The 14,759-nt window shown below is 50.3% G+C and overlaps 1 protein-coding gene across 1 annotated transcript in view; it reads right to left on the bottom strand.

Moving 5' to 3' along the window:
• The window catches only part of SPG11 (SPG11 vesicle trafficking associated, spatacsin), a 124,599-nt gene that overhangs the window by 29,434 nt on the left and 80,406 nt on the right, over positions 1 to 14,759 (bottom strand). Inside the window, exons 27-31 of the mRNA XM_075346095.1 lie at positions 13,386 to 13,583; positions 13,117 to 13,224; positions 12,403 to 12,562; positions 12,088 to 12,302; positions 9,908 to 10,640 (exon numbers count right to left, since the gene is read on the bottom strand). Coding sequence (XP_075202210.1) covers positions 9,908 to 10,640; positions 12,088 to 12,302; positions 12,403 to 12,562; positions 13,117 to 13,224; positions 13,386 to 13,583 — 1,414 coding nt within the window. The remainder of the gene's footprint in view (positions 1 to 9,907; positions 10,641 to 12,087; positions 12,303 to 12,402; positions 12,563 to 13,116; positions 13,225 to 13,385; positions 13,584 to 14,759) is intronic.

Genomic DNA, 14,759 nt, shown 5'->3' with positions numbered 1-14,759 from the left:
ATCCGAATCTGCTTGCCTTCCAGCCATTGTTGGAAGGCTCGCAGGGCAAGATAGATTGCTCTGATTTCCAGAACATTGATCTGCAGGGTGGACTCTTCCTGAGTCCACGTCCCCTGAGCCCTGTGGTGGAGATACACCGCTCCCCACCCTGATAGGCTCGCATCCGTCGTGACCACTGCCCAGGACGGGGGAAGGAACGACTTTCCCTGTGACAATGAGGTGGGGAGAAGCCACCAACGCAGAGAGTCCTTGGCAGTTTGAGAGAGGGAGACAGTCCTGTCGAGGGACGTCGATTTCCCATCCCATTGGCGTAGAATGTCCCATTGTAGAGGGCGCAGATGAAACTGCGCGAACGGGACTGCCTCCATTGCTGCTACCATCTTTCCTAGGAAATGCATGAGGCGCCTCAGTGAGTGCGACTGGCTCTGAAGGAGAGATTGCACTCCAGTCCGTAGCGAGCACTGCTTGTCCAGTGGAAGCCTCACTATCGCTGAGAGAGTATGAAACTCCATGCCAAGATAAGTCAGAGATTGGGTCGGGGTTAGATGAGACTTTGGAAAGTTGATAATCCACCCGAAACTCTGGAGAGTGTCTAGTGCCACCTTCAGACTGTGTTGGCATGCCTCTTGAGAGGGTGCCTTTATAAGCAGGTCGTCTAGATACGGGATGACCGAGTGACCCTGCGAGTGCAGAACAGCTACTACTGCTGCCATGACTTTGGTGAAGACCCGGGGGGCTGTTGCCAGACCGAAAGGTAACGCTATGAACTGTAGGTGTTCGTCGTGTATGACGAAGCATAGGAAACGCTGATGCTCTGGTGCAATCGGCATGTGGAGATACGCATCTTTGATGTCTATTGATGCTAGAAAATCTCCTTGAGACATTGAGGCTATGACGGAGCGTAGGGATTCCATCCGGAACCTCCTGACTTTTACGTGTCTGTTGAGCAACTTTAGATCCAGGACGGGTCGATACGATCCGTCCTTTTTTGGGACCACAAACAGATTGGAGTAAAAACCGTGACCTTGTTCCTGAAGAGGGACGGAGGTCACCACTCCTTCCGCCTTTAGAGCGGCCACCGCCTGCGACAGAGCATCGGCTCGGTCTGGTGGTGGAGAAGTTCTGAAGAAACGAGTTGGCGGACGAGAACTGAACTCTATCCTGTACCCGTGAGACAGAATATCCCTCACCCAACGGTCTTTGACGCGTGACAGCCAAATGTCGCCAAAGTGGGAAAGCCTCCCACCGACCGCGGGTGTGGGAATCGGAGACCGCAAGTCAGGAGGACGCCGTCTTGGCAACGGTTCCTCCGGCTGTCCTTTTTGGGCGTGACTGAGACCTCCAAGAATCTGAGCGTCTCTGGTCTTTTTGAGTCTTTTTTGACGAGGCGAATTGGGACCTGCCCGGTCCTCGAAAGGACCGATAACCAGACTGACCCTTCCTCTGTTGGGGTTTGTTTTGTCTGTGTTGCGGTAAGGATGAGTCCTTACCCTTGGAGTGTTTGATGATTTCATCCAAACGCTCTCCAAACAATCGGTCACGAGAAAAAGGCAAATTGGTTAAGCACTTCTTGGAATGAGAATCTGCTTTCCAATGTCTCAACCACAGGGCCCTACGCAAAACAACGGAGTTGGCTGACGCCACTGCCGTGCGGCTTGTAGCGTCAAGAACAGCATTAATCGCGTACGACGCGAATGCCGCCATTTGCGAGGTCAATGGTGCTACCTGCGGGGCAAATGCACGTGTGACTGAGTCGACTCGCGCAAGCCCGGCTGAGATAGCTTGGAGTGCCCATACGGCCGCAAAAGAAGGCGCTAATGACGCTCCAATCGCTTCATAGATGGATTGCAGCCAGAGCTCCATCTGCCTGTCAGTGGCATCTTTAAGTGCCGCTCCATCTTCAACTGCAACTAAGGATCTAGCTGCAAGCCTGGAAATTGGAGGATCCACTTTTGGACACTGGGTCCAACCCTTGACCACCTCAGGGGGAAAAGGGTAGCGTGTATCTTTAAGCCGTTTAGGAAAACGCCTTTCAGGATAAGCGTGGGGTTTCTGGATTGCGTCTCTAAAGTCAGCGTGGTCCAGAAAAGTGCTTAATGTACGCTTAGGGTATCTGAAATGGATTCTCTCGTGCTGCGAAGCTGACTCCTCTACAAGAGGAGCTGGTGGGGAAATATTTAACATCTTATTGATGTTAAATATATGATCATTAACTAAGGCGTCACCATCTGGTGTATCTAGATTGAGAGCGGTCCCAGGATCAGAATCCTGATCAGTTACGTCCGCCTCATCACCCATAGATTCATCTCGCTGGGATCCTGACCATTGAGATGAATGTGAAGGCCCGTCATAGCGAGCCCGCTTAGGCTGCCCGGGGCCATCGTCCGAGTCAGAGTCTTCACCCTGAGGTGTATATGCCCGTCCCGGAGCTTGGAGCTGAGGGGGACCAGGGGGCAATGATTGCACAGTGTCCGTGGCCTGAAGTACAGGCCTAGCTCGCAATGTGTCAAGAATTTGTGACATAGTGAGAGACATTCTGTCAGCAAAAGCTGCAAACTCAGTTCCTGTCACCTGGACAGCATTCATAGGTGGTACACCCTGGGTCACGTCCAGCAGAGGTCCCGACTGTGCAAGCGCCGCAGGGGCCGAGCACTGCACACAATGGGGGTCCGTGGAGCCTGCTGGTAGAAAAGTCCCACATGCGGTGCAGGAAGCATATAATGTCTGTGCCTTGGCACCCTTGCGTTTTACGGACGACATGCTGCTGGCTCTCTGCAATGTGAGAGAGTCTATAGCCAAAGGGCGACCAGCGCTATGTAATACCAAGTATTTGAAGAAACAAAATACTAAGAATACTACTGGCACAAGAGGGGGTGAGCCCTGAGGGCTGCTTACCGCCCGCTGAATAGCGGGTAAGAGGCGCAGAATTCCTTGTCTGGGTCTCCCCGGCTCCCCTCTGCAGCCCAGCGTGTCAGCAGGAATGGCTGCCGGCGTCTGTGGAGAGGGGCGGTCCGTGGGAGTTCCCAAACAAAAGTGCGGGAAACAGTGTCCCCTCTGTGCCGATTGTGAGGGCTGGAGTATGTAAAAACGACTCCAGCCCTCGGCGCTGATGCACTGGCCAGCGTCCCGCCCCTCTCCTGACTGGCAGGTCTGGGGGCGGGAACGAACGGAAGCAGGCCGCAAAAGCCGGGGACTCGAGTTATCAGCGCGGCCGCCGTAAAAGCGCGGGCCGCGCTGAAGTCCCCGGCGCACCACAAGTGCCAGCCGCGCCGCAGTCCCAGCGGCCGGCGTGACCGATTTCCAGAAGTGGCCAGCGTCCCGCCCCTCTCCTGACTGGCAGGTCTGGGGGCGGGAACGAACGGAAGCAGGCCGCAAAAGCCGGGGACTCGAGTTATCAGCGCGGCCGCCGTAAAAGCGCGGGCCGCGCTGAAGTCCCCGGCGCACCACAAGTGCCAGCCGCGCCGCAGTCCCAGCGGCCGGCGCGACCGATTCCCAGAAGTGTGCCTGCTTCAGCGAAGCTGAATGAGGCCATGGCACAAGCGCCGTAGCGCTGATGTCCCCCGGCGCACTACAACACCCAGCATGCTGCGGTGTGAGCGCCAAATGCACGGGGACACAGAGTACCTTGAGGAAGCAGGGCCATGTCCCTGATGTACTCCGCTCCATCCAGCATCTTCTCCAGGGGCTGTAGATGGAGCACGGTCTCAGTGCCTGGAGACCAGTAAATCCCACTTCACCCAGAGCCCTGTAAAAAGGGATGGGGAAGGAATCAGCATGTGGGCTCCTGCCGCCGTACCCGCAATGGGTACCTCAACCTTACAAACACCTCCGACATACAGTGGGGTGAGAAGGGAGCATGCTGGGAGCCCTGTATGGGCCCTCTTTTCTTCCATCCGACATAGTCAGCAGCTGCTGCTGACTAAAAACAATGGAGCTATGCGTGCGTGTCTGACCTCCTGCGCACAAAGCTAAAACTGAGGAATCCGTACTCCTACGGGAGGGTGTATAGCCAGAAGGGGAGGGGCCTTACACTTTTAAGTGTAGTTCTTTGTGCGGCCTCCAGAGGCAGTAGCTATACACCACTGTCTGGGTCTCCCAATTAGGAGCGAAAAAGAAACGGCCAGTTCCTACAGGTGGGCAACCGCCGCCTGAAGGACTCGTCTACCTAGGCTGGCATCCGCCGAAGCATAGGCATGCACCTGATAGTGTTTGGTGAAAGTGTGCAGGCTCGACCAGGTAGCCGCCTGGCACACCTGCTGAGCCGTCGCCTGGTGTCGTAAAGCCCAGGACGCACCGACGGCTCTGGTAGAATGGGCCTTTAGCCCTGAGGGAACCGGAAGCCCAGAAGAACGGTAGGCTTCAAGAATTGGTTCCTTGATCCACCGAGCCAGGGTGGATTTGGAAGCCTGTAACCCCTTACGCTGACCAGCGACAAGGACAAAGAGTGCATCCGAGCGGCGCAGAGGCGCCGTACGGGAAATGTAGATTCTGAGTGCTCTCACCAGATCTAACAAATGCAAATCCCTTTCACATTGACGAACTGGATGAGGACAAAAAGAAGGCAAGGAGATATCCTGATTGAGATGAAAGGTGGATACCACCTTAGGAAGGAATTCCGGAACCGGGCGCAGCACCACCTTGTCCTGGTGAAACACCAGGAAAGGGGCTTTGCATGACAGCGCTGCTAGCTCAGACACTCTCCGAAGTGAGGTGACTGCTACTAGGAAGACCACTTTCTGCGAAAGGAGAGAAAGAGAAATATCTTTCAAAGGTTCAAAGGGTGCCTTCTGAAGGGCCAGCAGAACCCTGTTCAGATCCCAGGGTTCTAACGGCCGCCTGTAAGGAGGAACAATGTGACAAACCCCTTGCAGGAACGTGCGTACCTGAGAAAGCCTGGCAAGACGCTTCTGAAAGAACACAGAGAGCGCTGAGACTTGTCCCTTAAGGGAGCCGAGCGACAAACCTTTTTCCAATCCTGATTGAAGAAAGGAAAGAAACGTGGGCAATGCAAATGGCCAGGGAGAAAATCCCTGATCAGAGCACCAAGAAAGGAATATCTTCCACGTCCTGTGGTAGATCTTGGCAGACGTTGGTTTCCTGGCCTGTCTCATAGTGGCAATGACCTCTTGAGATAACCCTGAAGACGCTAGGATCCAGGACTCAATGGCCACACAGTCAGGTTGAGGGCCGCAGAATTCAGATGGAAAAACGGCCCTTGAGACAGCAAGTCTGGACGGTCTGGCAGTGCCCACGGTTGGCCCACCGTGAGATGCCACAGATCCGGGTACCACGACCTCCTCGGCCAGTCTGGAGCGACGAGAATGGCGTGGCGGCAGTCTGACCTGATCTTGCGTATCACTCTGGGCAACAGTGCCAGAGGTGGGAACACATAAGGGAGTTGAAACTGCGACCAATCTTGAACTAAGGCGTCTGCCGCCAGAGCTCTGTGATCGTGAGATCGTGCCATGAATGCAGTGACCTTGTTGTTGTGCCGGGACGCCATTAGGTCGACGTCCGGCATCCCCCAGCGGCAACAGATCTCCTGAAACACGTCCGGGTGAAGAGACCATTCCCCTGCGTCCATGCCCTGGCGACTGAGAAAATCTGCTTCCCAGTTTTCTACGCCCGGGATGTGAACTGCGGATATGGTGGAGGCCGTGGCTTCCACCCACATCAGAATCCGCTGAACTTCCTGGAAAGCCTGACGACTGCGTGTGCCGCCTTGGTGGTTGATGTAAGCCACCGCTGTGGAGTTGTCCGACTGAATTCGGATCTGCTTGCCTTCCAGCCACTGCTGGAACGCTTTTAGGGCAAGATACACTGCCCTGATCTCCAGAACATTGATCTGAAGGGAGGACTCCTGCTGAGTCCACGTACCCTGAGCCCTGTGGTGGAGAAAGACTGCTCCCCACCCTGACAGACTCGCGTCCGTCGTGACCACCGCCCAGGATGGGGGTAGGAAGGATTTCCCTTTCGACGATGAAGTGGGAAGAAGCCACCACCGAAGGGAAGCTTTTTGGCTGCTTGGGAGAGGGAGACGTTCCTGTCGAGGGACGTCGACTTCCTGTCCCACTTGCGGAGAATGTCCCATTGAAGTGGGCGCAGATGAAACTGCGCAAAAGGAACTGCCTCCATTGCTGCTACCATCTTCCCTAGGAAGTGCATGAGGCGTCTCAGGGGGTGTGACTGACCTAGAAGGAGAGATTGCACCCCAGTCTGCAGTGAACGCTGTTTGTTCAGCGGAAGCTTCACTATCGCTGAGAGAGTATGAAACTCCATGCCAAGATATGTCAGTGATTGGGCCGGAGTCAGATTTGACCTTGGAAAATTGATGATCCAACCGAAACTCTGGAGAGTCTCTAGAGTAGCATTGAGGCTGTGTTGGCATGCCTCTTGAGAGGGTGCCTTGACTAGGAGATCGTCTAAGTAAGGAATCACCGAGTGTCCCTGAGAGTGAAGGACCGCCACTACTGTAGCCATGACCTTGGTGAAAACCCGTGGGGCTGTCGCCAGGCCGAACGGCAGTGCCACGAACTGAAGGTGTTCGTCTGCTATGGCGAAACGCAGGAAGCGCTGATGCTCTGGAGCAATCGGTACGTGAAGATACGCATCTTTGATATCGACCGATGCAAGGAAGTCTCCCTGGGACATTGAGGCGATGACGGAGCGAAGGGATTCCATCCGGAACCGCCTGGTCTTTACGTGTTTGTTGAGCAGTTTTAGGTCCAGGACAGGACGGAAGGACCCGTCTTTCTTTGGAACCACAAACAGGTTTGAGTAAAAACCGTGACCCTGTTGCTGAAGAGGAACCGGGATCACCACTCCTTCCGCCTTTAGAGTGTCCACTGCCTGCAGAAGAGCATCGGCTCGCTCGGGAGGCGGAGATGTTCTGAAGAATCGAGTCGGAGGACGAGAGCTGAACTCTATCCTGTAACCGTGAGACAGAATGTCTCTCACCCAACGGTCTTTTACCTGTGGCAGCCAGGTGTCGCAAAAGCGGGAGAGCCTGCCACCGACCGAGGATGCGGTGTGAGGAGACTGAAAGTCATGAGGAGGCCGCTTTGGTAGCGGCACCTCCAGCGGTATTTTTAGGACGTGACTTAGACCGCCATGAATCGGATTTTGTCTGATCCTTCTGAGGCCTTTTGGACGAGGAGAATTGGGACCTGCCCGCCCCCCGAAAGGACCGAAACCTCGACTGTCCCCTCCTCTGTTGGGGTATGTTTGGTTTGGCCTGGGGTAAGGATGTATCCTTTCCCTTGGATTGCTTGATTATTTCATCCAATCGCTCACCAAACAAACGGTCACCAGAAAATGGCAAACTGGTTAAGCACTTTTTGGAAGCCGAATCTGCCTTCCATTCCCGTAGCCACAATGCCCTGCGTATTGCCCCCGAATTGTCGGCTGCAACCGCCGTACGGCTCGCAGAGTCCAGGATGGCATTAATAGCGTAGGACGCAAATGCCGTCGTTTGAGAGGTTATGGACGCCACCTGCGGCGCAGACGTACGTGTGAGTGCGTCAATTTGCGCCTGACCAGCTGAGATAGCTTGGAGTGCCCATACGGCTGCGAATGCTGGAGCAAAAGACGCGCCGATAGCTTCATAGATGGATTTCACCAGAGCTCCATCTGTCTGTCAGTGGCATCTTTGAGTGAAGCTCCATCTTCCACTGCAACTATGGATCTAGCCGCAATTCTGGAGATTGGAGGATCCAGATGGGACACTGAGTCCAGCCCTTGACCACGTCAGGAGGGAAGGGATAACGTGTATCCTTAAGGCGTTTGGAGAAACGCTTATCTGGATAAGCGTGGTGTTTCTGGACTGCCTCCCTGAAGTCAGAGTGGTCCAGAAAAGTACTCAATTTACGCTTGGGATACCTAATTGATGGACGCTATAAGATCATTCACTATGGCGTCACCCTCAGGTGTATCCAGATTGAGAGCGGTCTCAGGATCCGAATCCTGATCAGCTACCTCCGCTTCATCATACAGAGAGTCTTCCTGCTGGGACCCTGACCAGTGTGATGATGTCGAGGGCCGTTCCCAGCGAGCTCGCTTAGGCCGTCTGGGACTGTCGTCCGTGTCAGAGCCCTCACCCTGGGATGCATGGGACATCCCCGGAGCCCGGAGTTGATCCAACTGAGGGGGACCAGGGGGCAATGATTCAACAGTGCCCATGGTCTGAGGTACCGGTCTGGACTGCAAAGTTTCTAGAATTTTAGTCATAGTCACAGACAATCTATCAGCAAAAACTGCAAACTCCGTCCCCGTCACCTGGACAGTGTTCACAGGTGGTTCTCCCTGGGTCACCTCTAGCAGAGACCCCGGCTGAGCAAGTGCCACAGGGGCCGAACATTGCACACAATGGGGATAAGTGGAACCTGCCGGTAGAACAGCCTCACAAGCAGTACAAGCAGCATAGAAAGCCTGTGCCTTGGCACCCTTGCTTTTTTGCGGACGACATGCTGTCCTCTGAGCAATCTAGGAGGGTATATAGCCAAGAATAGCGACCGTACAGTGCAATGTATAGAATACAAGCATAAAAGTACAAATGAACACTTCGGCTCTAGTGGGGTCAGCACTTCAGTTGCTGCTTACCGCCCGCTGAAAGCGGGTGTGTGGTCGCCAGAATCCCGTGTCTGGGTCCCCCAGAACTTGTCTCCCCTCTCCAGCTCCGACTGCACACAGGAATAGCTGCCGGCGTCCTGTGAAGAGGGGCGTACCGTGGGCGTGCCTCAGACAAAGTGCGGGAAACTGGCGTCCCACTGTGTTCAGTGAGTGGGCTGGAGTATGCAAGCAGACTCCAGCCCTCGGCGCTGACGTCCGGCACAGCGTCCCGCCCCTCCCCTGACTGGCAGGCCTGGGGGCGGGAAAGCCACGAGACTAGGCCGCAAAAGCCGGGGACTCGAGTAATAAGCGCGGCCGTCCAGAGGCACGGCCAGCGCGGAAGTCCCCGGCGCACTACAAGTCCCAGCCGCGCCGCAGTGTAAAACTGACAGCAGCGGCCGGCGCGGCAGTCCCCAATACATTAACTAACTCAGCAAAGCTGTAGTGAGTAGTGGCACAAGCGCGCAGCGCTGTTGTCCCCAGCGCACTAACACACCCAGCAATGCTGCGGTGTGTCTGCGCGCGGTCTGTACGAGGACACAGAGTACCTTGACGTAGCAGGGCCATGTCCCTGATGATACTCAGCTCCATATCCAGCAGATACCCCAGTGGCAGTGGATGGAGCACGGTCTCCTGTGCCTGGAGACCGGTAGGATCCCACTTCACCCAGAGCCCTAAGGGGGATGGGGAAGGAAAGCAGCATGTGGGCTCCAGCCTCTGTACCCGCAATGGATACCTCAACCTTAACAAACACCGCCAAGAGTGGGGTGAGAAGGGAGCATGCTGGGGGCCCTAGTATGGGCCCTCTTTTCTTCCATCCGACATAGTCAGCAGCTACTGCTGACTAAACAGTGGAGCTATGCGTGGATGTCTGACCTCCTTCGCACAAAGCTTGAAAACTGAGGAACCCGTGATGCACGGGGGGTGTATAGGCAGAAGGGGAGGGGCTTTACACTTTTAGTGTAATGCTTTGTGTGGCCTCCGGAGGCATGAGCTATACACCCAATTGTCTGGGTCTCCCAATGGAGCGACAAAGAAATACTCGCTAAGTAGCGAGAAACCCGAAAGCCGTACTATTCGCTACTCGCACGAAGAGTACGGCTTTCGAGTTACTCGCTACTTAGCGAGTATTTCCTTTTGACTTACATTGTACCCGCTACTCGTAACAAATATGCGAGTAGTGAACAGTACTCGCTAAAAGCATAGCGAGGACGATTAGCTAACTACTTGCTCAACACTAGTGGTGGGTGATCTTATGCTAGCTATTTGCATTCAGATATAACCAGCTCTTTTCACTTACAGCTTTGCAATCTCCTTTTCCGATTCCACACGTTTTCCTGGGCGTCAATTCCCGCTGTGATGATTTTCTGGATATCAGGATGCAGTTGCTGTATTGTCATTTCCCCCGAGGCCAGCGCCCGGCAGCTCAGCACAAGCCATAAATCACGATGGGAGAACTGGAAGTACCTGCATACGCGGCTGGCTTCATGTGCCCTACTGTCATCCAGTAGTCGGTTAATCAGAGAAGTCAGTACCCAGGAGTTTGGACTTTCATTTGTCCCCGAAGCTTCAGCATGTAGAGGAGGTAAACTGGAAGTGTCTAGGAGCTGAGGAGAGTTGAGCGAAGGCAGATCAGAAAATGAAAACTCCGAGGCAAAACTATTGAAAGCCGAGAGAGGGGACAATGTCCGTGAGCCACTGGTCCTATTTAATACTTCCCGCTCAATGCGATACTTCCAGACCTGCTGTTCTAATTCTTCTAATGTCCGCAGTGAAGAACATTTGTCCAAAGAAAACCAATGCCCTGCAAGTGTGAACAGCAATTCCCGTTCTGCCAATGCCTCCATCTGCTCCCCTATCAGGGCACCGGTGGCTGTGTGCTGGGCAGCCTGAGATTGAAAGAACTTAGATGCTACTATAGAGGACAGCTGGTTGGTGCAAAAAGTGACATGGCACTTCCGCCAATACTGAGCTCGGCTGTGCGGGCAGTTCCACTGCCCAATCTCTTGAAGGCGGCTTTGGTCTTGTAGGACCTGTGCAAAAAAGCAAGAAATATATAAGTGAAGACAATACAAAAGGGGCAGTTTAGTACTCTGTATTTTATAACATGTCAAAAAATAGTAAAATTAGGGAGCATATGAGGTCATGCCTACAGAGATTAGGGTCTATAGCTCCCAAGCCTCTTTGCAATTTATGAAAGTCCTTATACATACAGCCAGGCGCATATGCAGAAATCATAGGGTCTACTACCGAAAATCATAATGGGACACCAAACCCATTGAGAGTGCTTTCTAAAAGCACCCCACTTTTCTGAATATGTCTGTCACGGGTGACAGTCATGTGGTTTCTGGCCATAGAAGGTCACTGCATTTGGCTGCGCAAAATGATCCCTGCTTTCCATTGTTCCTGCTGTCATTATTCATTGTAATAGATAGCTTTCCTGTTGGATTTTCATTTCTCCCTCTTTTGGACCCAGCAGGAGCTCGCCTTCCATCCAGCTGCTGATCATCAGTTTTCTCTTGGTGCTTAAATACCCCTTCTTTCCTTGGATTGGTGTTGGTGATATTATTCGGTTCACTCAAGACCTGGTTGCAAGCAGGTGACTTGTACTCCTCTGTGGTATAGTTGCTGAAACTTTGCTGAACTTCTGAGTCATCTGCGGATAAGTAGTTCATGCATTTTCAGGTGTGTCCTTGTGTCTTCTCTAGTGTTCAGTGGGGTTGACGAAGAGCTCATCCTACCCATTTCTTATTTAGGGCCCAGCACTAGAGATATCTAGGGTTAGGTATTTGGCTCGGCGCATAGGTGCGGAACCCATCAAGGGTGGTGAGGGACTCCAGGGACCAGCAGTAGGCTTGGTCAGGGGTCACCATCTTCCCATTCCCTAGACACAGGGTTTTCCTCCCCTTTCGCCGTTCACTTGGTACTTCACCATACCTAGCGTGACAGCGTCCATGCAGCCACCATCAGTCACAGCTATCTGGGTAAGCCTTTATAGAGCTAGTAGCACAAAGACTGGGGCTAGTATGTTGATAAAGCAACTGTGATTTGTGTGTTATGTGATATGGAGTTAACCAGCATGAGAGAATGGCACTCATAGAAAGGTCACAATGGAAATAATCATTTGTGGATAGTTGGGTAAGGTTTGTTCTTAAACACTGAAGCGTGTAACTATATAAAATTAATAAAAAATATAGAAGGATCTAATGCTGGTTGTACAATGCCTGACTGCACAGCCCGATGTGATGATTTAGTAATAATCAGTCTCCATAGAGGAGACATAATAATAATAATAATAATAATATTTATTCATTTATATAGCGCTGTTAATTCCACAGCGCTTTACATACAATGGCATAATAAGCTATATAAAAAAAAGGAGATCACTAGAGGCAATAACCATCAGCTGAATATCTGCCTCCGAGACAGTACATGTCATGTATAAGAAAATTGCATAGTAGAAACCTACAGACTACTTACCTCTTCTATAACCAGGTTGTCAGTGGGCAATTCTGCCAATTCGGCTACTTGACGAGCCAAAGTAAAGTGCCTTCCTTCTAGCAGACCTTGCAGCAGTCTCTGACACTCCACCTGTAAGGCTGCAGGGCTGTACTCCCGCAAAAGCTCCTTACTAATGACGACAGGATGATCTTCCAGGATTCGACACAGGGTATTCAGTTTGAGAATATCCATTCCTAAAAGAATAAAATATAAACATTGCATTGTCGGGCACACTGGATTTAGCATTTTTTCAAATCATTTGTTTGTTTTTTACACATATAATGGTGCATTTACCTTCACATATATTCTGGCTGTTGCTATCACAAAGAAGCTGCAAAATATTCTGTAACTCATAAGGAGTGCGGCTCTGGAGAAGCAGAAGCTGCAGAAGATGAAAAGCCCGGGCATGGAGCCATGATACAGGGATCGGAGCTGGACTTTCCTCAGACTGGAGCTATAAGATGGGATTCATATTACATACTATCCATAAATACACACACATAAATACACACACATACATACATATATATACATATATATATATATATATATATATATATATATATATATATATATATATATATATATATATATATATATATATATATATATATATATATATATATATATATATATATATATATATATATATACATATATATATATATATATACACACACACACACATATATATATACACACACACACACACACATATATATATACACACACACATTATATATAATATATATACACACACATACATATACACACACAAAGTTTGTATATACATACGTACATGAATACACACACAGTTTGTATATACATACATACGTACATGAATATACACACACACAGTTTGTATATACATACATACGTACATGAATATATACACACACACACACACACACACAGTTTGTATATACATACATACGTACATGAATACACACACACACACACACACACACACACACACACACACACACACACACGTCATAGATTACTTACACCTGACAAAAAACTCTGGAAAGCCACCACTTTTTCCTTGGCCTTGGTGTAATTCTTGTCATGCAGACAAAGCTCATACATGTCAAGCAAGACAAGCAAAGGGCAGTCCTAGGTCATCAAAAGGAGCAGTGTCATTAGTCATGTAGAACAAAATTTTAGAGATTATGAAGGTTTTTATTTATTTATTTATTTTTACTTGGATCATTACATTGATTATAATGTTGCCCCCTCCCGTGAACTTTCCAAATGCACATCTATCACGAACGTACCTCCATAAAAATGCTAAAGGCCTTTTGTAGGGTGCTGCTGTCTGTCTTTGCCAGGAGAATATCCCAAATCTTCTCAAGGTCTTCCAGGCTCCACTTATGATCGATAGCATCAGACACGGTATACATGATCTCTGTATATAAAGCAGCATCCACAGAACTCACAATCCAGGCACATAGACAGGAGACGACGTCTACATCCTAATTGGCAGAAGAAAGTACAATTATAGGGTTAATAAGTAGGAGGACTGGTGAGAATCTACTACATTCTAACAATTTAACTGGTACATGATCTTGAGTGCAGATTAAGTAAGGATGTGTCCTAACTCGGCGGCGATTGATAAATGCTTAAGTTTTCAAAAATTCATATGTTAGTAGTTTACATTATATGATATATGCAAATGAAAACGAATATGGTGAAGGCGGGAGGTGAGTTAGGGGGTTCTGCTCACTGGGATGAGACTGGTTTGGTATGAGAGAAAAGGAGGAAGGAGATTGACCGGTCTGGGGGAGACCGACCTCATTCCCTATAAGGGAGTTAAAGATGTAAATCGGAGGTGGAGGAGTTTTGTTGGGGTGGTTCTAAGGGGCAGGTTAGGGAAGGGAAAGACTCAGCGTATAAAGGGACAGGATGTTTGTTTAAAAATAACCAGTAATTTTCAACTTGGGAGAGGAGATTAAAATATTATGTTGGAATGTAAGGGGACTGTCAGATAGAGGTAGAAGAGACGCAATGATAAAATATATGCTATACCAGAGACCATCAATAATGTGTTTATTGGAGACGCATTTGACGAGTGAAACGACAGATGTACTGAACAAGCGATGGGTGCAGAAGGCGTATCACTCTACTTTTTCTACTTACGCTAGAGGGGTCTCTGTGTTGGTCCATAGATCTGCCCTATATGAAGAAGTGGAGACATGGATAGACACAGAGGGACAATATGTAATGGTGATCTGTAAGTTGTATGGACAATTATTATGCAATACTGCTATATATGTTCCACCGCCTTACACTAGTGTCAAAATTAGAGAGGTGAGGGAGCGCTCGGCTAAATGGGGGAATTTGCCATGCTTGTTGTTCGGTGACTTTAATAATGTCATAAATGCATATTGGGACAGGAGCAGAAACTCACGGGAGGCGAGGAGGGACGGAGCGACAGCATTTGGTATCTTTATTCAAGAATTGGGGTTGGTAGACGTTTGGAGGATAAGGAATTTAGGGGTGACCTGTTCTTCCTGTCACTCAGCGACCCATGGTACGCTTTCCTGTATAGACCTGGTCTTGGGAAATGAAATGATGGATTCTGGAATTTCAAATGTTGAATATTAGGCTAGAGTAATATTGGATCATAGTCCAATACTGGTATCTATTAA

Source organism: Anomaloglossus baeobatrachus, chromosome 4 (genome assembly GCF_048569485.1).
Source record: "Anomaloglossus baeobatrachus isolate aAnoBae1 chromosome 4, aAnoBae1.hap1, whole genome shotgun sequence".
Classification (NCBI taxonomy): Eukaryota; Metazoa; Chordata; class Amphibia; order Anura; family Aromobatidae; genus Anomaloglossus; species Anomaloglossus baeobatrachus.
The sequence above is the reverse complement of the archived record's forward strand: the minus strand, read 5'-3'. Positions and strand labels throughout refer to the sequence as shown.